The sequence below is a fragment of the Triturus cristatus genome, chromosome 4_1 (genome assembly GCF_964204655.1).
Source record: "Triturus cristatus chromosome 4_1, aTriCri1.1, whole genome shotgun sequence".
Classification (NCBI taxonomy): domain Eukaryota; kingdom Metazoa; phylum Chordata; class Amphibia; order Caudata; family Salamandridae; genus Triturus; species Triturus cristatus.
The window spans coordinates 1,100,279,903-1,100,307,002 of NC_140585.1; the positions used below are offsets into that span (position 1 = coordinate 1,100,279,903).

Sequence of the window (27,100 nt, forward strand, 5' to 3'; positions counted from 1 at the left end):
TTCAGACTGAGCACGGAGGCGGTAGGGTTGCATTGGTTAACAGTCCAATATTTTACAAAGGTCAAATTGTATGACCTGATAAATGAAGCACACAAGGGAAATGCTTTCATAAAAGACAAAGTGGCTCAGCAGTGCACTGATATCCTGCTAGCTTCAGTAACGTATTCTATTGTAGAATAAGGAGATTTTAATGGTCCATCCAATAGATTTCCTGTAATCTCTTATGAATTACAATAATAAATCTCCAAAAACTACATTTATGATAATATTTTACATCAACATATTTTCTTTAGTGATATCAACACTTTCATGATTTTATGGTGTACTGTTTGCGAGCAGCATTTTATTATACACTTCAACATGACAAGGGTGGGTGTTGTTCTACCTGATCCGGATAGCCTGGAGGGAAATCTGTATAAAACGGAGGATCCCCTGCCCCCAAAGGTGGAAGATTGGGTCAAGGCAGCCATTAAAATTGCCCGTTTAGATCAAGCAGTGGTGGAGGGGAACAACCTCAATATTTGGCTTGACTTTCTGACATGGAGTAGAGCCTTGAGTTTTGATCATCTTCCCTTGGTCCAATGATTACACCATGACACCAACAATGGTGTGGATCTGGTAAGATTTGCAGACCGAAGCGAATGCAGAGGCCGCACGGTGCACAGGTAAGAAGGGCGGCTATATAAAGTATTGCAGACGCTTTTTGGTGATATGAGTATTTAAATAAATAAAATAAAAAATAAGAGAAGGGTGGGTGAAAGGAATTAAGTTGCATATTTCTGCTCTCCTAGATTGAATTCTTCATCACCCAGTTGTCTGGTTTTATTTGAATTAATAAAATAGTTCCATAGGGCAGATACGCAGAGGCATGGCTTGCTACATGATATTGCATTATAAAACTGATTAATGATGCCTGGTGCATAACTGGACTGGAATGCAATGTTGGTAGATCTCACGGCTTTTAGAATAACTATAAAGTCAGAAAAATAAATGTAGTCTAATTACAGGTAGATGGTGTACGTCTTTTAGGACATTTTACATTTTTCTGCATACTTGCACTCTGGGAGTAAGCAACAACGTCATGCTGCTATGTTGGTCTTTGGTGACCCCTTGACCAATCAAGTGGCTTCAGAGTAGATCCAGATTTCTTTTTTTACCACTAGCACTAGATTTCATCTTTCGATGCGAGCATTAGAGGCACACATACACTGGAAATGATGCCACAGGCATGTAGGGCACCTCCAGGCCAGGTCTGCCCAACATTTTCCTAGTCCGCACTAAGGAGAAGTCAGATGAGCAAAACAACAAAGGTATAAACACACAGCTCAGCTCAGAATTTGCAAAGAAAGGAGGTAGGTGGGCATTAGCATTCTGTGAGAGCAGTCATACTGATAGAAAGAACTTTACCAATTGTAAGTAATGTGTGCTTCAAACAGCTTTCTGCAAATTACTTCTATGTACTTCTTTCACAGCAACTCTGCATGAGGTGAATGAGGAATCAGAATGGGTTCTAGACCAGAAATATTTGTAGAAATACTTGCCTAGATGGGGAATTAAGTCTGGTCTGATCACACAGACAGCAGTGTTTCACTAGTAAGTAAGCTTTGTTTGGTTAATTAAAACTGCAACAATGCTACATATAGATCTTTAAAACTATATTGATTAGAATATACAACCATACAATACATATAACCTTCAGATTGTATCAAGTAAAAAGATTAAAATCGTGATTCAATACAATACATATGTTCCATCTTCTCTGTAAACTTAATTTAGTTAAAACCTACATGTAAAATATTGATTATGATGAGAAGTGTGTAATCATTCCTGGCTGTATTATTTAGAGGGCAAGTTCGCAGAGCTTTAAGAACTTTACCAACTTACAGTTCATTGAGGGTCTGACGGGTTGAGACGCTGTAAAATGGCAGCCCTCTTGGTTTAAAATCAGACCTCAAAGTGACACATGCAGGATATAAATATGGGCAAATGCAAATCAGGTGAATATAATTCTCTTTTTTATGACCACAGAGTCTGCATGCTGTGGGGCCATTGTATTTCCAACTAGGTTAGCCTCCCGATGTTGGTAGCTGACCGAACCGGAGGCCATTAAGCATTTCTTTAAAAATGCTGAAAATGTAAGACTTACGTAAGGTGCTTGTTTTAGAGACACATAGTTATGGATTACCATCCATGCATGTGCTTGCTGGCTGAACGTGTTTTTGTCTTGTAGGAGGGATTTAGGTTTTGCCATTTTGTTAATGATTTGTCTAACGGATGTAAAAGACAGGTTTTTGTGCCATAATTCCCCCTTCTGATAGTTTGGAGTGCTTTGTGAAAATAATTGACTATATGCAGGCATTCTGTATTTTTCCAATTCAATCCATAGTGCTTTATCAATTGGTGAATGTTCAGAATTTAGTTTTATTTTGTACCAACTTTTTATGGTTGAATGCATCCTCCCAACTGACTCATTAATTAGCCCAAATTCTAACCGCACCTGTGCCGGTGATGCATTTTTGGGTAGTTGAAAGACCAGTTTATAAGTGGCGACATGTAGTTTATTTAAATCTATTGAGTCTTTTCCATGTAAAGTGACGTTGGTGTAAGATATTGTTGGCAGGAATCCAGCTGATATCACGGATAGCAATGGTTTAAAGGATAGGCATTCCAGTTTTTTTGACCGAAGTACTGAATGCAAATGTTAGCGCACCGGCCCTTTTCTTCTGCTCCTGTTGGTTGAATCTGTTATCTAAGTAGACACTAAAGTAATATACAAAAATTGAACGTTTACTTTGAAATTGATGTGCTTAACATTGGTCAGCCGTACTGCCTTCTGCTTATATACTAAAGTAATATACATGCTTCTGCTTCACACATCTAACACATTCAAACACCTCTGGATGAAGTTGTCATACCTCTCAGTGAAAATTCCCACAGTAGTGGATTTCCCTGCTAACTCATAAATACAAAAATATCCAACAACATATAGTCTGCTAACTTTAATTGGTCTCTCAAACAAGACAAAAATCCTCTTGTCTAAAAAGCAGATGATCTGTGAATGTAAGGGCTTAGAACTCTCCTAGCATATAACTTCTCCTGCTCTTTGGAGGGAAGGGAAGAAGGATAAAACAAGGGAAGAGAAATTGCTAAAGAATTTAACACCTGAAATGTCATGAGCTCCCTTCCCTGTACTGGATTCCGGAGTTCTGAAAGATATGGGAAGTATGTACCTTTCAACAGGGAATTTCTTGGATACCGTGTGGAACGCTTTGTATTGAGATAATTCAAATACCTAACTCTAGATTCTATCGCAGACTTTACCCTTCAATCCTTTTTTGTATATCTCTTAGTAGCATCCCTTTTAAAATCTTCTAAATTGAGCGAAAGGGACAGTTCATTCAGACAAATCCTTTTATCTCTTGCCCAACACAGATTGCTACGACAAATTTCTTCCATACAGAACAATGACACTTCTGCTTTTGTACAAGCTTGCATTATATGCCAAAAGCATACATTTGCTGCCATACAAATCCAGGACGTCAAGGACATTTCTACATGGATTGCTTGTACCATGGACGATGGGGGGGGAAGGTTTAGAAGATTTTTAAGACCAGAGCCCTTCATTTTATTCTAATCATGTCTCAAACTGAGGCTTATAATTTCCAAGCCATATAACATTTGAGGGGGGCCATAGTCTTATAGGCCATTATTACTGGGGTTATTAAGGCCTACTGTATTCACTCTTATATTTTTTTAAAACCTCCCACAGATGTCAGTGCTCTAGTTCTTACACAGTCTAAATGGATTTTCCATTGTAATTTCTTTTTGAACACCATACCAACGTACTTGTATGATAATGTTTCAACAAGCCTTTGCCCAATAGATCACTTATATGGTTTTGTGTTTTTCTCCTTAACCAATATAGTTGTTTTGTCTGTATTTATTATTAGATCATTTGCCTTAGTTGTCAAAAGCTTGCAGTTTTATTTTTAAACCCACCTGACTCACATCTAGAATAACAAGAGCATCCCCATACAATACAAATGGTATGTGATGGCCTCCCATCTCTGGAGAGAGAGTGTCCAAATGCATAGAGGACAATGCAGAATGCTTCTCAGCAAGGAAACAAATTACCTTGTGGTCAATCACTAACATTCAATTGGACCAAATTGGTTAAGGTTAAAAGGAAAAACAAATACAGATGTCACTGGACTATCAATGTTCCCAGCATCCATTGGTCAACATATTTTGGTCTACTTGAGAGGCCAAATAGGATCAAGCCTTTTTCAAGAACTGAGGTTCCCTAAAACAATTACCCCTACACTAAAACTAACAATAAGTGAACCATTTAGAGTGAAGGATGTGAAATTAAAATACAGTAGGGTGGCTTTAAATATCACATGATGATTATGCTCACCATGCTTATTTATAAACCTGTATCACTCTAAATGCTAAAGGGTATAGATCACATGGAGGGAGCGCTAAGGTGCTTCTGTGTAGTCAAACATTCTTCATGAACGGGTACCAGTATGCCCAAAGTGGCTTCAGCCCCTTTAAGTAAAATAGGCCTTTGAGACCACATTAGAAAGAATAGATGGGTTCATTCAAAGCAACAAAAAAAATGAGGAGCAAATGAAAAGGCTTGAAATTCATTTACCACTGTAGCTCACGTAATGACTAAGAAAGCAGCTTTAGACAAAAGCTCAAAGAACATGAGTGCAAGTCCAAATTGGGAGCTACTAAAAGCTTAAGTGGAAACTTATTCAATGGACCCTTAAGAAGCTAACAGCTAAAGAATACTTAAACAATAAGCTTTCTCTAGCAAACAAACATGCCAAATAACCTTTGTGTGCCTTTGCTAGCTTACACAGGAGAGATATTCTCCTGGAGGCACCAAGAAGAAAAGTAACAACAATCTACCTGCATAAACGGTTTTAAGCGGGACACTATACTCGCAAACCTTTTACAGTGAATGAGGACTTCTTAAAGTCAGCCTCAAGTTCCATCTAGAAGATTTAATGTTGCTACAGGTAGACGGATAAGTGCAAAAGAAGATATTTGCGCTCAAAAATTAGATCTTAAAACTGCAGAATATGGGAGAGAGTTGTCATTTTGAAATATTTTTTACCTGCTTATTCAAGAACTTAAGGACTGAAACTGGTCTTAAAGCCTATCATTCTTTGGGAATATAAAAAACTTTCTGAACAGTGACTTCCTCCAATAACACAGCAATCTCTGCTGTGTGGGGGAAATCAAGAAGAGTTGAGGGGGAACATGCGGTGGCCTTGTAATGAAAGGAAGAGAGTAACTGTTTCAAATAATCTGTAAGACTCATTGGCTTAATGTGATCAACACCCATCTTCTAAAAAAATCCTTCACTTGTTCCTCAATTAGAGACACAAATGTCTTGACCTCTAGAGTTTAGAAGAGGTTTTAATGTATCCTGTGTGGTGGGGGAAGATTAGAAAATGATTCAGTTGGCTTCCCTCCATTATAACCCCTGTTCCTTTAACATTCAAAATATTGTCGTTGAGGGGCCTGAGGTTGTGTGGGCCCGTGGGGATCATAGATGTAGCCTTGAAAATGTCTGTATTGTTGATGCCACTTTCTCGAAGAACATACAACATCTACAGCTCTTGCAGTAGTCTTTCTTATCTTGAAACTCTTAAGCGAGTTGCCAGCTTTTCGCCAAAAAGCATATGTTTAAGTTGAGCCTTACATTGCCAGAAAACACGATTTAATTCATCTAGACATATTAGTGTAAAAGTAGACCTATTCCCACTTAATGTGCAACCACATCTGAAAGACCCAATCTAATTTGCACAGACTGTTTCACAGCCTACTTTCCATCCTATTTCTCAGCCTCCTTTCCATTCTGTTGCACAGCCTCCTTTCCATCCTGTTTCACAGCCGCCTTTCCAGCCTGAATCATGAAACCAAAGGAATCGATTGCACACCAGAGTCACCATCTCCTAAAACCAAGCATGTATCTGGCAAAGTGAAAACTGAAATTAATAGCTTGACAGCCGTCCTTCCTTGGCACAAATACCTTCATATCTAGAGCATCCAAAGTCTTAAACTCTGAAAATAACGGTGCAGGTGGAAAAGTGTTTTGTTTCAACTTCTAGCAAGACGCCAGACTCTCAGGAGTCAGGCATGAGGCAAGGAAAGGAGGCTTAGAAGAAGCAAGCCTTTTACTTTCTGGAACCTACTTTGGCTACAGCAGAAGTAAAATGTGTTTTTCCGCATGATTCCCTTAATGAAACGTAGCATGGCTTCATTATTTGGAAACAGATTCCGAGGCAAAATTTATAAAATCTCAGTAAATAAGATACAGTGAGGTTCATTCACATGTATTTGACACTCAATGGCCTCAGCAGCTCTCTTTATGACATTGGATTATTGGTATGCTCTGCTTTTATTAGTCTCTCATATGAGTAAGGAATATGCTACTTACCAGTATGCATCTGTTCTTGGCATGTAGAGCTGCAGATCTACACACTGTGCATAAATCGCCATCTGGTGTTGGGCCCGGATGTTTGCACTTGTTTTTGTCTTGGAAAGTCTTTGGAAGTCACAAGGTATGTGATTCCTCCTTTGGATCATAGTGTGCATGGGCTTCGGCTCCATCCTCAGATTGTTTTTCGCCAGCAGGGAAATGATGGACCTTAGTAAGAAACAGGGAAGAAGCCCATGTGTGGTGTGTCTAAGTAAGATAATACTGGAACAGAGAAAGGTAGCCGGGGAGGCGGGTGGGCGTGTGTAGATTTGCAGCTCTACGTGCCAAGAACGTTCGAGGCATATGAGCTGCAGATTACACACTGTGCATAGATTGTAAAGGAGTATCCACCCCTAGTGGCGACCACCAGTATCTGTTGCAGTAGTTTGAAATAGTGTTTTGAGTACAGCCTGGCCCACACTAGCTTGTTGTTTAGTTTGCACATCAACACAGTAGTGTTTAGTTAATGCGTGTGGTGTAGACCATGTAGCTGCTCTGCAGATATCATCTAGAGGAATGTTTCCTAAAAATGCCATTGAAGCCCCTATTTCTCGTGTAGAGTGGGCTTTAGGAGGGACAGATAATGTATGTTTTGCTTTATGGTAACAAATCTGTATGCATTTGACAATCCACCTAACTATCCCAGATTTTGATATGGGGTTGCCTTTGTGTGGTGGTGAGAAAGGCACGAATAATTGTTTGGTCTTACGAAAGGGTTTTGTTCTCTCTATGTAGTATAGTAGTGCTCTTTTGACATCTAAGGTGTGAAGAGCTCTTTCTGCAACTGTTTGTGGCTGCGAGAAGAATACAGGCAGCTCTACAGATTGAATGAGGTGGAAGAGAAAAATGACTTTAGGGAGGAATTTAGGATTGGTCCGGAGAACAACTTTATTAAGATGCATCTGGAGAAAGGGTTCTTGAATGGTTAGTGCTTGTAGTTCACTAACTCTTTGTAGAGAAGTAATGGCTACAAGGAAAGCAGTTTTCCATGTTAAGGATAGTAGCTCACATTTATGTAAAGGTTCAAATGGAGGCCCCATTAGTCTTGTGAGAACAATGTTCAAATTCCACACAGGGGAAGGTGGCACTCAGAGGGGAATTATTCTTTTGAGTCCTTCCATAAAGGCCTTTATGGCAGGTACTCTGAAAAGTGATAGGTGTTGTCTATTTTGTAGATCTGCTGCTATGGCCGCGATATGTAGTCTGATGGAGGTATAGGCTAGGTTGCATCTTTGGAGGTGTAGTAAGTAGCCTATGATGTGGTGGATAGACGCATCTAGGGGATTAGTGTTATTGTTATGGCAGTATACCACAAATCTTTTCCATTTGGCTGCATAGCATGCTCTAGTGGTAGGTCGTCTAGCTTCTTTGATGATGTTCATACAATCAGGAGGAAGGTTAAGGTAACCGAATTCTAGGATTTCAGGAGCTAGATCGCTAGGTTGAGCTGAGCTGGGTCTGGATGTTGGATTTCTCCATGGTTCTGGGTTAAGAGGCGTGGAGAGAGGTGTCGTTTTTGGTGCGGAACTACTGAGAGCTCCAGCAGTGTGGTGTACCATGGCTGTCTGGCCCAAGTTGGAGCAACTAGGATGAGCGTTAATAAGTGTTGCTGTAGTTTGCGCACCACTAGTGGAATGAGTGGGAGAGGCGGAAAAGCATAGGCAAATCTGCCTGACCAGTTCATCCATATCGCATTGTCTTTGGACAATGGGTGAGGATACCTGGCGGCGAAGTTTGGGCATTTGGCGTTTTCTCGGGTGAGGAAGAGGTCTATCTGTGGTTGCCCCGAAGTCTGAAAAAACGGTTGAAGAACTTGTGGATGAAGTTCCCACTCGTGGATTTGTTCTGTTTGACGACTCAAGAGGTCAGCTATTGTGCTTTGGACTCCCGGGACATGTTGGGCTAGGAGAAAAATGTTCTGAGGTATAGCCCACCTCCATATGCTCTGTGCAAGTTGAGAGAGCTGCAGAGAGTGTGTCCCGCCTTGTTTCTGGATGTAATACATGGCTGTCATGTTGTCGGTGCGGACTAAGACAGTCTTGCCTGATATATGTTTTTGAAATGCTTTTATGGCTAGGAAGATGGCTATTAACTCCAAATGGCTGATGTCGAGTAGTTTTTGATGAGGTGTCCACCTGCCTTGCATGGTGTGATGTATTAGGTGAGCTCCCCAGCCAGAGAGCGATGCGTCCGCTGTTATGACTATTTGAGGAACTGGCTCGAGGAACAGTCGCCCTTTGGAAAGGCTTTTGGTGTTCCACCACTGCAGAGAGCGATGGGTACGACCGTCTACCAACACCAGATCTGTTAGCTGACCTTGAGCCTGGTTCCATTGGCGTGCTAAGCACTCTTAGAGAGGACGCATCTGGAGTCTTGCATGAGGTACTATGAATATGCAAGAGGCCATCATCCCTAGGAGTTGCATGAACACTCGAGCTGGAAGAGAGTGCTGCGGTTGGAATCTGGTGAGAAGAGCTTGCATGCTTGCTATTCTGGTGGGACTGGGATAGGAGAGCACTCTTGAGGTGTCTATTGTGGCACCGAGGTATTGTTGCGTGTGGGACGGTTGGAGCTGGGACTTGGGGTGATTTATTGTGAATCCCAGGTCGTGAAGTTGTTCAATAGTGGCGTGAGTGTGTTGTACACACTGATTGTACGATTTGGCTTTTATGAGCCAGTCGTCTAGGTATGGGAAGACATGTATGTTTTGTCTTCTTAGATGTGCTGCCACTACTGGTGAACACTCTTGGTGCTGTGGTGACTCCGAATGGGAGCACCTTGAATTGATAGTGCTGACCATCCACTACAAATGTTAGATATTTTCTGTGAGCGTTGTGAATAGGAATGTGGAAATAGGTGTCCTTGAGGTCTAGAGTAGCAAGGAAGTCGCCCTGGGCAAGCAGAGGGAGAACCTGCTGAAGTGTGACCATGTGGAAATGGTCTTAATGTATATATATGTTTAGCGGTCTGAGGTCTAAAATAGGCTTTAGAGATCCGTCCTTTTTTGGTATGAGGAAATAGAGGGAGTAGATTCCCTTGTTTTGTTGGTGCAGGGGAACTGGTTCTATTGCACTCTTTTGTAGGAGGGAGATTACCTTCTGATTTAAAAGTGACAGAGGTTCTTGTGACATTGGACGGTGTTTGGTTGGGATGTTTGGGGGGGTAGATGTTAGTTCGAGACAGTAGCCTGATTGAATTATTTCGTGGACCCACCTGTCTGAAGTGATGTTTATCCAGGCTGCGAGAAACTGGTGGAGTCGTCCCCCGACTGGATTGGAATAGTCGGGGGGAAGTGGAGGGTAGTCATGGGGTAGGTGTGGAGGCAGAGCGGGAGTTGTTATTTTTGCCTCTGCCTTTGCCGTTATTTCCCCTGTAACCACCCCTTTGGTAACCTCTAGCAAAGGTGGATTGTGCGGGAGCTTTGTAAGAGGTGGAAGGGCTATCTGAGGAGTAGCCTCGATGGGTGCTTCTGAATGATGAGCGACGAAAGGATCGTCTGGGAGCTGCGATTGCAAGGCTCCCATAGATTTGGCGGTGTCTGAATCCTTTTTCATTTTTTCGAGGGATACGTCTACGTTTGGCCCAAATAAGTGTTGCTCATCAAAGGGTTGATTTAGTATAGAACTTTGGACTTCTGGTTTAAAACCGGATATCCGTAACCAGGCATGCCTGCGCAAAAGGACACTGGTGTTGATTGACCTTGAGGCGGTGTCTGCTGCATCTAGGGCACAGCGAATAGAGGTATTGGTGATAGTTTTACCCTCATGGATTAGTTCACTGGCCCTGTTTTTGTATTTGTCAGGGAGGTGCTGCATTATGGACTCAAGTTCGTCATAATGTGCCCTGTCATATCTGGCTAGGAGTGCTCGGGTGTTAGCAATGCTCCAAATGTTTGCTGCCTGTGACGCTGTGCATTTGCCGGAGGCGTCTAGGAGTTTGGATTCCTTGTCTGGTGGTGGTGCGTCACCTGATGTTTGGGAATTTGCCCTCTTCCTGGCGTTAGAGACTACTAGTTAGTCTAGTGGTGCGGCCCCTTAATGTATGGTGAGTCAGTAGAGGCAGCTTTATATTTCTTCTCTATCCTTGGGTTAATGACCCGAGCCCTGATTGGGTCTTTATATATTTCTGTTGCGTGCTTAATGACCCCTTTAAGCATGGGTAGTGTTGCGGTGGACCTTTGTGTGCTGTCAAAGGTATCCATAAGGAAATCCTCCTCTACTGGCTCTGTATGTAAAGCCATCCCGTGGTATTGAGCAGCTCATTGAAGAAGCTGGTTGAACCCGATATTGTCCTCTGGGGGGGGGGGGGGGGGGGTAAGGGACATCTGGGACACTATAATCATCCCAGGGGTCAGGGAGCCAGTAGGGGTAGGGTCCCCAAGGGGTTGATCATCTGCACCACCTTCTGCATCGTCTGATGTGTCATCATCATCTATTGGGGTAGGTGATGGTGTGGGAGAGCGGTGTGGTTGGAGAGGAGGATGAGGAGGAGGAAGAGGAGAAGGAATCCTTAATGGAGCGGTGGCAAAGTCTCTCTTCTTTGGTGGTGGACCAGGCACGGGCATGTGTAGTGATCTTTTTTTGATACTGAGCATTAAATGACCAGTCTTAGGATCCTTCATTAGAGTCTTTTGTGTTGGATCTGGTCGAAAAAGTTCATCTGTGGGAGACAGATCCATCGGTGCCGAGGGTTTCGGTGCAGTAAGTTTTTTGGGCGTCGCCTCGGTAGCGGTTCTAGTCTTGGAACCGTGTGGTTTTGCAGTGTCTTTGAGAGTTGGAACCGGGTGCTGTTTTTTCGGTTCCGAGGTTTTCTGTTTGGAAGTTTTGGGGCCTTTCGGTGGGCGGCTTTTAGTCGGCTCCGAGGGTGTTGTCGGTGCCGAAGAGCTGGTGCCGACCTCTGATGCCGAGTGCTTCGGTGTGGGAGCAGCGGTCGGCGTGGATGATGTTGAAGACGCCTTTTTCTTCGGTGCCGGAGTTGGCTTGTCGGTACTGAGGGTAGGCTGACTCGAGCCCGAGTCGCCTAAAGGCTTTACAGGCTTCTTTACCGGGCCCGAAGGCGGGGCATGGGAAGCAGTGTCTCTGCATGCACCCGGGCCCGAAGCTGGGGGTGGTACCGAAGCCTTTTTCGACATTGTGGAGGGGGTGGGTGGGTCGGGGTCGACGTCTGTACTCACGGCCCTTTGAGCTGGAGTGATGTCTTCGACGTCTGAATCGTCTGCTTCGGAGTTGCTTATGATGGCTTCCTCAACTGGACCCTTCTCCGGAACATCGACGCCCCCTCGAAAGATGTTGTCGGGGATCGAAGATGACGAGCGCGCCATTGTTTTTCGAGCTGGTCGGTCCCGGATGGTCTTTTTGGAGCGGAAGGAGGCACAAGCTGGACAGTCCCTGGCCTCGTGCTCCGGTGAGAGGCAGAGGTTGCACACTTCATGTAGGTCGGTGAGGGGAAACTTCGACCCACATCGAGGACACTTTTTAAATGGCGTCCTTTCCATGAGCCGGAGATGAGGCCCTGGTCGGCCCGAAGGCCTTTGTCGACAATCGGAATCGAAGACTTCGAGTGGAAGGGCGCGTGTGGTTGGAAACGCGATCTAAACAATACCGTCGAGATGGGAAGGATTGCGCGTTGAAGAGAAACCGTTAACGGTTCCGAGCTGGAACGCGAGAACACACCCGAGGCCGATGGCGGAAAAAAACTATCTGAGTATGGAGCTGAAGCCCATGCGCACTATGATCCAAAGGAGTAGTCACATACTTCGTGACTTCCAAAGACTTTCCAAGACAAAAACAAGTGCAAACATCCGGGCCCAACACCAGATGGCGATCTATGCAGTGTGTAATCTGCAGCTCATATGCCTTGAACACTCTTTTTCTAATTAAGTGTCTAAACGAAGAGCATTCTTGCAAATCCGGCTAGTAAAGGTGAATCTGAAAAAAGTTACAAGATAAAAACATAGTCACTGTCATTATCCAGTTTTACTGAATTATCAACAGCCATAGCACCATGATGGGATCCAAAAAGATCTTGTATCCTCAAAAAAGTCTCCTCTCTGGAAACATTGTGCATTTAAAAATATTATGTTTACTTCAAACATGAAGGATCTATTTTTCTGGCTGTAGAAAGATCGAATCAGTCATCATTGTTGTAAACGACTTCATGGGGCTGGAACTGATGTTGACACTGAAGGAAAAAGCGGCACAGCTACAGCTACTCCTCCCTCTTTTAGATGGCCTTGGGGTTCATCTGGTAATAGGCCTTACAGGGCACTAAATCATAATTTGGGCCCAACACCAAAAGCAGAGCTCTTGTGGGTCAGTAATCGTCATCTGCTTACAACATTGCTCACACTGCCTAGAAGTAAGAGGTCGTAGGAGGAAATATTGCCCCAAAAGACAAAAACCTCAACAAAACATCAATTCTTTTCCCCTCAAACAGAAACACCTCCAGATCTCATGTCAAAGAACATCGGGAAACAAGGAACAGACATCTAATATGCATCTGTGATATAACTTGAGCCATACTTGTGACTCCAGTGCTGGCGTTGAGAAGTACCATTTTGTGCAAAAGACCTTCAATTACTTTCAAAATATTTTCCCAATCTAGTTTACAGTCTGGGAAGCATTCATGAAAGTAATCTGCAGCAGCCAATGTCCATTTAAAGGCTTTATCTCCCTCCTTAATAACTGACTAAACCCTTGTTATATCATTTTTGGCTTAATAAAATAAAAAAAAAATCACCACATACTCTTTTTACAAGGCATAATTACGATTTCAATAAATGTTTAACATGACCCTATAGAAGATCTTATGTTTTGAATCAAAACATTTGATGCAAATTTCCATCAGTGTAACAAAATGAGTATCTGCACAGTAAAGTTTATCTGACTGCCACTTCTTATGCAGTTCCCTCTAGGAGAGGGCCCTCAAACTGTCGGACCAAGGGAAAGAAAATCAAATTGGCAACACAGAACAAAATAGTGGATGCAGTATTTTACCCATGTTCTGAAGTACTTGATCTCGCTCGAGCTGGGTGTCGCGTATTTTGTGCTGGAGCATCATGAGTTTCTCCTCATACTGCTGTTTCAGGGTATGTAATCTCCGCTGGCTGTTTTCAAGTTCATCTATTAGTTTCTGCTTAATGGCAATTTCACAAGTAATGTTTGCTAAATCTGCCTGATAATTTTCTATAATGAGATAAAAGAACAAACATTATTTAACAAATAAATACAGTCCAGAGTATTTCATAACACTCAAGACACAGGGACAGCATCAAATTTACAGATGATTTAGCACAGTCTAAAAAGTGGGGAAAAATGCACTCTTCTATAAAGACAAAAACAGTACAGCTAAAAAACATTCACAACTATAAGATTAATATTGCAAACATTTATGTAATTAAAACATTGTTCTAAAGAAACAATTGATTGTTCTGGACAACGGCATTAGCAGGAGAAATAATTAAAGAGATAAAAACAGTACCAATAAAATAACTATATGCCGGTAAAGACTATATTTACAAGGCAAGCTACAAAAACGTAGAAGGTGAGGAGAGGTGCTTAAGAAAGTCTGAAACCGATCTTGGGTTGCTTATGTTTTGATTCAGGGAGGATCTAGCTTGCAGTTCGGGCTGGACTCTTCCTTCTGAAGCAGAACAAAGGCTGATTTGCATTTGGCTAGGTATAATCGGAAGTGGCATGGTGAGCAAAAAAACGATGAAATGGGATGTGGCCCGAGTAATTATCAGTGGCTGAGATTAATTCAAACATTTCATCCACTACTTTTTTGTATTCAATGGTGCGATGCCCCAAGTGCAATGGTTATGCCCGAACAGTTGCTTGCTCACTGTGCCACTAACACCAAGCTGCACTGATTGCAGAGATCCAATTAGGCAAAAACAGGTCTGTGTTGCTGGTGTTCCAGTTCAGAGAGGACCTGGCTTGGCAGTTGGGGCGGGACTGTTCCTATTGAAACAGGATCACGGCTGATTTGCTTATGGCTATGTCTTAGTACAAAGTGACATACAGTAAGTTAACATGTGCATTTATAAAGCGTACGTTTACCCAGGGGTATCTTGGAGCTGAATAATAGAGGTTTATTGTTACCCAACTCAATGGTACTTATTTTATCAACCTCAAAAGGATGAAAGGCTGAGTGGACTTGCCAGGATTTGAACCGGTGACAATGAGGTCGAACACAGGCCCCTACACTGGATGCATTAGTCCACTTAGTCACCGATCCCAGCATATTGGGTGAAAAATGATGAACTGTGTTGTGGCCCCGAGTAATTACCAGTGGCTGAAATGAATTCAACCATTCCATCCAGCATTATTTTGTATTCGAAGTGGGCACGAAAGCCAGTTAGAATCTTTCTCGACCAAAGCTGAGCTTATATTTATCCAAAGTGTAACCCAATGTGAAATCGTATGGTTGGGTACTGTCTTGTCCATTTTCACTCAGGCAAAACCCACACAGCCGTGATTATCCACACTATACTGTAGTGTGCTGTCCATGTAATAAGTTACCATACCCATGTGGTCCAGCCTATGTAATTTTCCCTCTTTCTGAGCAGGGAGAGGAGCAAATAAGACTAGAATAGTGTTGGGTGGACCATAAGATAGGCAAGCAACTTTATCTGAAAAGGAACAACAGGTATGAAGAACCAGTTTGTTTGTGTAATACACTGTAAAAGGCTGTAATGATGGGTCCTGTATGAACGTCCCAATTCAGAGAATATAATTTCCGTCACTTCAGGATTAAGTATACACTCATGGCCCTCAAAAGGCAGGTGACTCTGCATGCATATGCAGATGGTGCCCACAATGTGTCACACCAGTGGTTTACACTTCTTTGATTTATCTACTTTTAAATTAATAGTATCAACACAGCATAGCTGGGGATGGATGGCTGACTGCCATTTGATTATAGTAATGTGGTTCAAAGACACCTGCTACGTTGATTTTCTAACTGGGTATAAGGAACTCATATGCTGTACCACCTGGTAGTAGGCAAATTTAATTTGATGTATCTGACTGAAATTGCCTCAAATGTTTATGGCCAATAACGCTTTTTATAATTACATGCTTGCAATCAAAAGTCAATAAAATGTTTTAGAAAAAAGAAGCACAGCTGAAGCAACTGTTTTCTCCAGAACAGACTCCTTGTTTTTTTGTTGTCTTGTTTTTCAAGTTCAGCATGTAATGAACATATCTGTTGCTAGAGTAATTACAAACGTCTTCAGGCAAGTCTGTGTTTCATCCACTTTAAGACTACTGTAATGGCTCCTGTTAACAAAAGGGTGATGTTTACAGCCGTAGCTATATTTCCCTGAGGCCACATACTGATCTACTGCAGCATATATCAAGCACAGGACTATCTTATGTAACCCAGTCTGACGCTTAGGGTACGCATTTCCTAGGGTACGAGAGAGATCGATCCTTTGCTGTCCATACCTCGGTAAGTCAAATATCACATGCTCTTCAAAACATGGCAGTGAAGGTCATCATTGAAAACAGTTCTTTAACACCATCTCCTCTGTCTAACGCAACCTGGGGCATCTGAGTCGTTTAGCACTTCATAAGTAACTCAGTCTTGATTAGACTAAACAAGATTCTATGCAAGTTATTCTAAATCGCCGATCAGGATACCCTGCATTCAGCAAGCACATGGAAGATGTTCTTAGAATTACATTCTGATTGTAGATCAGTGTATGTTAAATTTCTGCATATTTTCAGAGAAGCTGAAGTTGCTTCCTGCTTGGATCAGGGAGTGGGCTCAAGACTTACTTCCTGTGGAGTGGTCATTTCCTTTCCAATAAACTATTATTGATATTTAAATTGTTGGCAATAGCCCACTCCGTGGTAACAATGCCATTATCCAGCAGCATTCTTGAAATAATTCGCAGAAGATTACCAACAGTGGCAACAGAGAGCTGTGCTGAAATCAATTTTGAAAACGTCCAAGATAACCGTTTTAGAACTGTGACCGATTTACCAAGAACAATTAAAAGGTTTACAAATTGTGCAAGTAAGTGGAAACTACACAGTATTACATTTGGGGAGGGTATTCATTATTTTCTAAGGCATTTACCATCATCAAAAGTTTGAATGACACAGCTTAACAAAAACCACAGTGCAAGCCGGCAACCATTTGAAAACTACTGGCTACAAACAGGGACTTCCAATTATATGAAAATATGAACTTACATTGTAAATAAATAATTCTTTACTCAAGGAAACTACTTTAAAAGTTACATATCTCTTCTTGAAAACAGCAGGATTATGCAGTGAGGAAGAACAAGTTACCTACCTTAGATATAGCTCTTTGTGGTGTATACTCTGTTTAACCACAGACTCCTCACCTTTGAATAGCCCCCAGATTTTAAGACTGGATCTGGAAAATTTGTAGCAGTGCTCCCGCAAGCTAAAAGGTGGCACTGCTTGGCTCTATGCTGACTACATACAGTTCTGCAACTGATGGAGCAGACTCGCATGTAAACGCCACCCTTTGCATGCTGAGGTCCAGTTCTCTTTTCTCTTTCTGTGCCCTCAGACGCAGAGCGTGAACAATTGTTGCTAACAGTGTGCTGACAACTAGTTTGGGACCTTTTTAGAAGCCACTCCACAGAACAGGGAGGTGGGAGAGCAATGAAAATCTGTGTTTAGAGTATCCACCAGAAACAGCATTACCAAAGGTAACTCGTTTTTCTGCTGAATTCTTCTTATGATAGATTCCTCCTTAGAACAGATTCCAAAGCAGTAGCTCCCAGAGAAAGCAACTCTGTGGCATGGTCTCAGACCAAAAGGTCTTGCAGAACTGAGCAGACGGGGAGTCCTTCATGACGCCCATGTCACAGCCTGGCAGAAATCAAGGACAGGTCCAACTCGCACCAATGCAATCGTAGCTGCATTGGCGGAATAAGCTTTCAGACTTGAGGCGGGGCTGCTTCTTTGCCAGTACAAAGCAGATATTAATGCAGAGGACTATTTGCTTTGACAGGGTCTTATTCAGCATGGCATTCCCTCCTTTGCTCCTGAGAAACCCACAAAAAGTGAATTGTTCACTCGATTGACCCTGGTACAATCAATGTAATAACTTAGAGCTCTTTTGATGTCCAACCAACCTATTGACACTCTGCGTTTCCTTTACAGGGCGAGGAGAAGCAAAGATTACTGGTAGGGCAATCTATTGTCAAACTTGGAAAGGAGTAACGACTTTTGGTACGAAGGCCACCTGAGTCCGCAGCACCAATTTGTCCAGGAGAAAGTTGGTGTAGGACAGTTGTCCTGAAAGTGCCTGCAGTTGACTTACACAACAAGCTAATCGCAATAAGGAAACAGTCTTCAAGGTCAAAATATGCAGAAAGCAGCTAAGCATAGGCTTGAAAGACGGACATATAAGGAGTGTCAAGACCAAGTTAAGGTTCCACTGCGGCATCAGGAACTGTTTGGGAGAAAACGTGTGTCAAAACTGTAATAACCCTCATCACAACAGGTGAGTTAAAAAAAGAACAGTTGGTCCGGCAAATGCAAAAAGGCCAAAAGTGCTGACAAATAACCTCTTACTGTGCCCACTGCAAGGCCTTGCTGGGCTGAACAGATATACATCAAGACCGCTCTGCTTTCAAGTGGTTAGTGTCCCAGCCAACAAACATAGCAGGTTACAAACTGGTCCCAGCACAGAGGGACTTTGTTAATGGGTGCCTTGTGGCATGGATGACATCCACTGCTTCAGGTAACAAATCGAAAGCAGCCATTTACCACTGCTCAATCTCCAGGCATTAAGGTGTAAATTGCCTAGCCTCCTTTAGTGGTCGCCTGATTGGAGGACCGATGCTCATATTCAGCAGTTCCAGGTTCCACACTACCACATTCCTGGCCCAAAGTGGGGCCACAAAGATTAATTAGGCCCGGTCATTCTTGATCTTCTTCAGAACTCGAGAGAGGCAATGGCGGGAAGGAGTACATGAGTTCCATTCTAGTCAGAATGTGTCTCCTAATGAGTGTTCTTGAGAAAACTGCAACTGGTAATATTACTGACACTGCACAGTTACCTACTGAACCAAACAGTCTTACCCTTAGCACAGTCTGAGGGCGGTAGTCACCATTGACTAGGGATCGGAGTACACCTTAGGATGAATCCCCAATTTAGCAGAGTCTGGTACTCGGTCACAGGGAGTAGGGAAAACCCTCCCCAATAAGATCAATACATTCTACTGGGCAGGAAAAGTAGATGCTTAGGCATGAGGCTCAAAAAGGAGGCAGGATAACCCAGTTTTTGTCACCCTTGCACTAATTACTTTTGGTTGCTCAATTCTAATGGGACCAGTAACATTGAAATTATGAGAGGTTAACTTTTACCTGAGGTTTTTGGGTGCTGAACGCAGCTGAAAACTACAGGATAAATTCCAGGCCAAAATGAGGAATTACTGAGGAAATCAGACCAAGAATGTCCAAATCTCATGTCAATGCCTAATTTCTTAAAAGGTTTGAAGGCTCAAACTTGTAATAAACTGGATTTTCCCCGCCCCTGGAGTTACCGGTACCCCAGTTATTGGTAATTCCTTGAGGGGGAGTTACAAGCCGATTCCCCCTGCAGCTTGTAAAGAGGGCCCATGAAGGACTTTCGATCCGAAATTTAGCAGCCAACTGCAGAGCAATGAACATGCAAATCCTTCAGGGACTGACAAATATTTAGTGGTGCCTGGTGTGGTATAAATCAAACTTGCACACTGTATCTTGCGTTCTGATCCCAATGTTGGGTCTCCTTCCGTAAAACACAAAATCTGCATTGAGCACATGCTTCTCTTCTCTCAGTGGCTTCCCGCTATGCCTTACACTACAAGGCATAAAAGTCTTCCAGGCAATATTCAGGAAAACTATCACAGCTGTGAAATGTATTTGGTTATAACACTGCATATGTACTTTGCATCATATATAACACATCATAGAAATAATTTATCAAGTGTGGGCTGCCTGGTGTTTCTTACAGTGGCTAAATTTAACCTCAAAATACTTTTGGCAGTTTGCTTCACTGTGCTCTTACCCCGTCACAGAGTACACTCCGCTTAATGATTTTTCTTCTCTAAATATATCTAGCTAAAAAGGCACCCACCATAAATTCTTTACTTCTTCCACTGTGCCTTACCATACATGTAATCAGACTTCCAAGGTTTACTTAAAGTGTACTACAACATTTCCCTCATTTGTTCTTCGAAGAATGTCGATATGTAATGACACAGTAACAAAGAGGTCATAATATATTTGGCATTAACATAGGCACTGTCCTGCGTCACAAGGCCGCAAGCACAGGCCTTTCCTTTGGTGACACAAGGGCTGGAAACAGGGCATAAGCAAAGACCACACCTAGCACTTGTACATAACAGACTGTGGCCAAAGTCCAGTTCCTACTCCCAGTGGCGTTCTGTGCTCAGCCGCATGCCATATGCAGTGGGGTCGCAACCACACAGACTGGATGCATAGCCACAGAATTAACCAAGTGAAACTGAAGGGTCGAGCTGCTAATTGTATGACCCGTATCCTGCATCCAGAGTTTGCTAAGCAAGACCCAACACTAGATTTAGTGAGCTTTGGAGTGTATGGGTTGGGAAACATCAACTATTTCAAACATGATTGTGAATAGATAAATGATGTCATCAATTATGTCGACGGCAAGGTCATGCAAGGTTGAGTTCAGGGCAGGAATTCAGGTTGTGGGGCAAATTTTTAGGTTTGATGTTGTAAAAGCCATGGTATGATGCCAAGCCTTTTTTTTGTTTGATTTCTTAAAGCACAAGTTACTACTTGTGTAACGATATACCTGTAAGAGACATTAGTTAGGGATAGAATCCTTACCTTAGAATATCCCCAGGCGTCAGACTGGATCCGGGAAGTTTTTTTACGTTAGCAGTGCCCCTGCGCGTCAGTAGGTGGCGTCGTGTGGCTCCGCGTCCATCGCTGGGATTGTATGCACCGAGATGATGTCACGGAGACCTCTCAGGCGCCACCCATGCGCGATGACATCAGTTCTGTACACGACTTTCCGCACCAGGAACGCAGAGACATGCAAGAAACTGACCACTGGTGCCATTAAACTAGGGCCCTAAAAGGGGATGACCTTAACCCTAGAAATCTGTTCGCAGAACGGGGAGGATGGGTGGGGCAGTAAGCAATCTATCACTAACTAATGTCTCTTACAGATATATTATTACACAAGTAGTAACTTGTGCATATGAAAAGAGACACGTTTGTGATAGATTCCTTACCTTAGAATAGATACCCCAGCAATACCAACCCCGGTGATGGGTCTGCAAATAGATTACACCAGAAAGTCACTGAGAACAGAACGGCCAAAGAAGCTGTCTCTCCGGACCGGACTGTCAAGGCAGTAATGCTTGGTAATCGTGTGCAGCGAGGCCCACGTAGCTGCCTGACAAATGTCCTGCAAGGGGACCCCGCGTCCCAAGGCAGTAGTGGCCACCGTTGCCCTGGTAGAATGGGCACGCAGCCCCACAGGAGGCTCTTTCTTCGCCAACGAGTAACAGGCCTTGATGCAGAGAACGACCAACCCAGAGAGATGGTCTGCTTGTGCACAGCCCAACCTCTTTTGGCACCCACGTAGCCAACAAAGAGCTGGTCATCCCCCCAGAACTGTTGTGTGCGCAGCAGGTAGAACGAGAGTGCACGTTTTGGGTCCAGACGGTGGAGCCTCTCTTCCTCTTTCGAAGGATGCGGAGGCTGATAAAAGGCGGGCAAAGTGATGGACTGCCCGATGTGGAAGGGCATGAAATATTTTGGCAAGAACGAAGGATGGATCCTTAAAACCACCTTGTCTGGATGAGCAGAGAGGAAAGGAGGTTTGGAAGAAAGAGCCTGGAGCTCACTCACTCTTCTGGCAGAGGTGATAGCTACCAGGAAAGCCATCTTGAGAGTGAGAAGACGCAAAGGACAGGTATGAAGGGGCTCGAAGGGAGCGCACATCAGATATGTCAAGACAAGGTTCAAGTCCCATTGAGGAATTATGAACGGCACAGGAGGAAACGTGTGCGCAATGCCTTTTAGGAAACGGTTAACAATCAGGGGACTTAAAAAGAGAAGGTTGATCTGGATGCCGTAAAAAGGTGAAGATGGCCGAAAGATAACATTTGATAGTGCCCAGAGCAGAGCCCTGCCGGGCCAAAGAAAGAAGGGACAGGAGGACTCCGGAAAGAGGGGCAGAAAGGGGATCCACAGCCCTAGCTGTGCACCATGCCACAAACTTGTTCCACCTGCAGGCATATACAGTTTTAGTGGAGGGACACCTGGCTGCCAGAATGACATCACAGACTTCGGGAGGAAGATCAAAAGCGGTCAACTGTCGCCGCTCAATCTCCATGCACGGAGGTGGAGGCTGGACAGGTTCGGGTGGAGGACCGACCCCTGCTGCTGTGACAGACGATCCTCCCGAAGAGGCAGTCGGATCCGGGGATCGATCGCCATGCCGAGTAGCTCGGGATACCAGTATCTTCGTGCCCAATTCGGAGCCACAAGGATGATTTGGGCCCGGTCGCGCCGAATCTTCTTCAGCACTCTGGGCAGAAGTGGTATAGGCGGAAAGGGGTACAATGGACCGCAACTCCACTCGCGACGAAAATCGTAGCCGAGCGAGTGCCGCCTTGGAAATTCCAAGGCGCAGAACTGATGACATTGCGCGTTGTCTTCGGTGGCTAATAGATCTAACGAAGGCTCTCCCCACTGCTGAAAGAGACCTTGCACCACGTCCGAGTTCAGACGCCATTCGTGATCCATCATCCACCTGCGGCTGAGTTCGTCCGCCCTGGCGTTCAGAGAACCGGCCAGGTGTTGAACCACCAAGGTAATGCCTTGATGTTCCAGCCATGTCCAGAGGCGCAGAGCCTCCTGAAATAGGGTCTAGGACCCCACCCCGCCCTGTTTGTTGCAATACCACATGGCGGTGGTGTTGTCCGTGAACACCAGCAGCACACTGCCCCGGACAGAGGTAAGGAATGCCTTCAGTGCAAGTCGGATCGCCCGAAGCTCCAAAAGGTTGATATGGAGCCGGGACTCCGCCGGAGACCAGAGTCCTCTGACACCCGCCTCTCCCAAGTGGCCTCCCTATCCCAGGAGGGACGCATCAGTCACCACTGTGTGCTCCGGTTGGGGAAGGGAGAGGGATCTGCCATTGACCCAATCGCGATTTGTGAGCCACTACTGCAATTGTTGTGCAGTGCCCTCCGAGATCTGGAAATGATCGGACAGGTTGCCCTGATGCTGCGCCCACTGGAACTTCAGGTCCCACTGCAGAGCCCGCATATGCAATCTGGCATGTGGCATCAGCAAGATGCAGGAGGCCATCAAGCCCAGGAGCCGGAGGGTCATCCTGACCGAAACCCAGGATAGAGGCTGAAAGATCGGAATCAGAACCTGAATATCCCGGACTCGCTGCTCTGGAGGATAAACCCGAAACAGCGTTGAATCCAGAACCGCTCCGATAAAGGGGAGATTTGAAGAGGGACTCAGGTGCGACTTCGGCACGTTGATGGAGAACCCCAGCAACTGCAGGAGGTCGGTCATAGTCTGAAGGTGGTTGACGACTGCTTGGGGTGAGCCCGCCTTCAACAACCAGTCGTCGAGGTAAGACCTGCGCAGTTGAGCTGCGACCACCGCCATCACCTTCGTGAACACCCGAGGGGTGCTGGTAAGGCCGAAGGGGAGCACGCAAACTGAAAATGCTCCTGGCCTACCATGAACCGCAGGTAACGCTGGTGGGCCGGCAGGACGGGGATGCGAAAATATGCATCCTGCAAGTCCAACGCTACCATCGGGTCTCCAGGGTCGAGGGCAGCCAAGACCTGAGCCAGAGTCAACATCTTGAACTTCTCCTTCCAGAGGAAGAGATTGACGTTCCTGAGGTCCAAGATGGGGCGCAAACCCCCCTTGTCCTTTTTGGGGACCACAAAGTAGTGGGAATAACAACCACTCCCTACTTCTGGCCCAGGAACACACTCGATGGCCCCCTTAGCCAAGAGGGTCGTGACTTCCTGCTGGAGAGTTGCCAAGTGTTCCCCCGACATGCGGTGGTACTGAGGTGGCATGGCTGGAGGGGTGGAATGAAAGGGAAGGGAGTAACCCTTGCGAATGATCTGCAACACCCACTTGTCCGATGTGATAGCATGCCTGTGGGGGAGGTGATGGCGGATCCTGACACCCACTGGCGTAGGGAGCCCCCCAAAGCTCGGATTAGGATGGTTTGGAGGTAGAAGCAGTGGGGGCAGAGGTAGTCTGACCCCCATGCTGATTCCCAGACCCGTCCCTGCGGAAGCCGCATCCGCACTGAGGCTGGTTCTGTACAGGCTTGCTGAAGGAACAGGCCTGGGCACCCCTGCCTTGGCCACGAAAGGAACGAAAACCAGGTGTGGCTGGGTTTTTCGTGGAAAGACTTAAGAACTTGGCCGTAGCCTCATTGCCAAACAGACGAGTGCCATCAAAGGGCATATCCATGAGGGAGCTTTGCACATATGGGGAGAACTCGGTAGATCTCAACCAGGTGTGGCGACGAAGCGCCACAGTCGTAGAAATGGTTCTACCCAGTGAGTCTGCGGTGTCCAAACCACACCGAATGGCGAACTTAGCCACATCCTTACCCTCGACTACAGCTTGAGACGGCACAGCTTGGGCCTCTTCAGGACACTGAGGCAACACCTGTGCAACGGCATCCCACACCACGTGGGAACAGCGGCCCAAGAGGCAAGCGGTCTTCACCGACCACAGCCCTAAGCTGGCTGAAGAAAACAACCGCTTGCCGAACTGCTCCAGCTTCTTAGAGTCCTTATCCGGCGGAGCCGAGGGAAAGGCACACTGGGACGGTGAAGTTTGTATGACCAGGCTCTCGGGCGTAGGATGAGTGGTCAGAAAGGCAGGGTCACCCGGCGCCGGGCGATGACGCCTGGCGACATTCTTATCCACCTGGGCCACAGTGGCAGGCCGCGAGTAAGTGCCCAGCAAAATGTCCGTGAGGGCGTTGTTAAATGGCAGCAGGGGCTCCAACGAAGTGGACGCCGTCTGGAGCACCTCAGTGAGGAGATTAGTCTTCAGGGCCACCGTAGGGAGGTCAAGGTGGAGGACCTCAGCGGCCCGACGAAGCACCATCGTGTACGAGGCGCCCTCCTCCATGGTAGGCGGAGGAGAGGCAAATCCCGGGTCAGAGGAGAGATCGAGGCCGCCGGCCTTGTCTAACTCGTCCGCCCAGTCCTGCTCGGAGTCACACTGACGAGCAAGAGGGTCCTCAGACCCCTCCCAGTCATCCTCCACCTCAGCCGCATGCGGGACAGGCTGCGGCGGCAGGGCAGGGATCAGGGAAGGAACAAATGACGCCGGACAGGGCCGAACCGGCGCCATGTCCCAGTGTGGATCCCAGGTAGTGACAAAAGTGTCCGAGAACCTGGGCAGGGGCGGGACAAATGGTACCCACTACAGCGCCAGAGGCGGAGCCGAAGGCGGCGCTGGGGCCGGAATCGGCAGCGCGAGACCTTGTGGCGCCGTGGCCGGAGCCAGCGTTTCAGAATCCAGCGGTGCCAGAGCCGCCGATGGCCCGACAGGATCCTGACACGGGACCGCGGTGCCAGAGGGCGCGCCAGTGGAAGCCAGAGGCCTAAACAGGCAGTCCAAGATGGCAAGAAATTCTTGCACCTAAGCGGGAGTCGCCGACGGACCCGGGAAAGGTGGGTAGGCCACGGGACTCCCGGGCACCAAAGGAGCCACAGGGGCAGAACTCCTGTCCCCCTTGTCCCCATCCGGGGATCGACGGGGGGACGTCGGAGAGCGACAACGCTTCTTCAACTTCTTTTTGTGTCGTCTCTTGCCCGAACCCAAGGGTGAAGACTTGGAGCCTGTGGAGCGATGATGGTGACCCCGCGAGCGTTCCCTGGAACGGCCCCTGGACCGTGAACGGTGGGGGTACGAGTGCCGGACCTCAAACAGCTTCCGGCGCCGCTCCCCCAAGGCCTTCGGGCCATGGCCAAACAGTCCATGCAGGCCCGGGAGTCGTGGTCGCTCTCCAGGCAGTAGAGACAGAAGTCGTGGGGGTCCGCCACAGACATATTGCGCCGGGAGGCCCCACAAACCAGGCATCCCTGCGGCACCAAACTCAAACTTACAGGAGACAAAAAGTCTCAGAAAGACAAAAAAAAGTGACTAAGGTACGTGCTCTTCCCGTATATGCGCTTACTGGCCGGAAAAAGGAAGAACGGACGTCAGCGCACATGGGTGGCGCCTAAGTAGTCTACATGACGTCATCTCGGCGCATACGACGCCAGCGACGGACGAGGAGCCGCACGATGCCTCCTACTGATGCGCAGAGGTACTGCTAACGAGAAAAAAAACTTTCTGGATACAGTCTGACGCCTGGGGATATTCTAAGGTAAGGAATCTATACTAACGTGTCTCTTTCAGATACTAAACCCTAACTTTAATGCAAATGTTTATTTCAATGAAGACTGGCAGATAGAAAGTAGGGATAACACAAAAGGAATGAGCGGAAAGTGCAAAATCTGATATAAACCGGGAGAATAGGGCCCATGGTATCAAAGGGTAGAATATGGGTCATGACTGGCGATCGGTTAGCAGTAGTGAGCATTCTCAAGCCTCAGAGGCAGAGGAGTATGTGATGATGATTTTTCAGGTACAATGATAACAAAAGATGTGAGTGTTTCCAGAAATTACCTACTTCAACCAAATGAACAAACTTAACAAAACATGCAGTTCAGAAAAGGAACCTAGGATAATGGAAAAGGACTCAGTAGAGGAACTCCAAAATGAAAGATTTTAAAATGTCAAAACAACCAATACAGTATAGTTAACAGAACCTTTTTCATCAGATTCAGAATCTGAATCATCTGAGCTTTCAACAACTTCCAACTCATCCTCCTCCTCTTCTTCTTCTTCTTCCTCCTCCTCCTCTTCCACTTCATGTTCACTAAGTTCCTGGCCTTCCTCCTTTAAAAAAAAAAGGATAAACAGATTATGAACATTTTCAATTGTGAAGTTGTTCTTCAACACTCTCTAATAAAACAATTTAAATGTGATTCATTTTCTAAAAAAGAATATAAAAAAAGAAAAGTAAAAAAAAAAAAATCAACCATACAACGTAATCCGCTTCTTAAATGTAAAAAAGAGCAAGTTCCTGAACTTCAGTCATGCCCTTCATGCTGGATACTTTATTTAACTGTGGATGGCTAATTTTAGAGCATCTCCAGGCACTAGAGATTTTTCGTAGCAGTGCTCCTGAGTCGCTAGGTGGCGTTGTTTGTCTCATTGCTGACAACAGACCACACAGCCTTTAGACGCGCGACGTGAACAACTGCTGGTAACAATGCGCTAAATACTAACTTGGTATCTTTTTGAGTGTTAAAAAGAGGCCACACCACAAAATGGAGAAGTTAAAATGCAGTAAGGATCTCTGGGTTTGATAGAGTACCCCAGATGGAGAGATATCAAGGGTACGTAATTGTTCTTCAGATCGAGGTTTCTAACTGTGGATTCATCACCTTCGAATAGATACCAAAGCAGTATCTTCTTAAGGTACTGATTCGAGCGGGACAAGTGTCTT

At 45.4% G+C, this 27,100-nt stretch overlaps 1 protein-coding gene across 8 annotated transcripts in view; it reads right to left on the reverse strand.

Moving 5' to 3' along the window:
* The window catches only part of KIF21A (kinesin family member 21A), a 719,281-nt gene that overhangs the window by 323,297 nt on the left and 368,884 nt on the right, over nt 1-27,100 (reverse strand). For all 8 annotated transcript variants that reach the window (XM_085654100.1, XM_085654097.1, XM_085654095.1 and 5 more), the window contains 2 exons: nt 26,358-26,487; nt 13,495-13,683 (listed from right to left, as the gene is read on the reverse strand). In XM_085654100.1, coding sequence (XP_085510226.1) covers nt 13,495-13,683; nt 26,358-26,487 — 319 coding nt within the window. The remainder of the gene's footprint in view (nt 1-13,494; nt 13,684-26,357; nt 26,488-27,100) is intronic.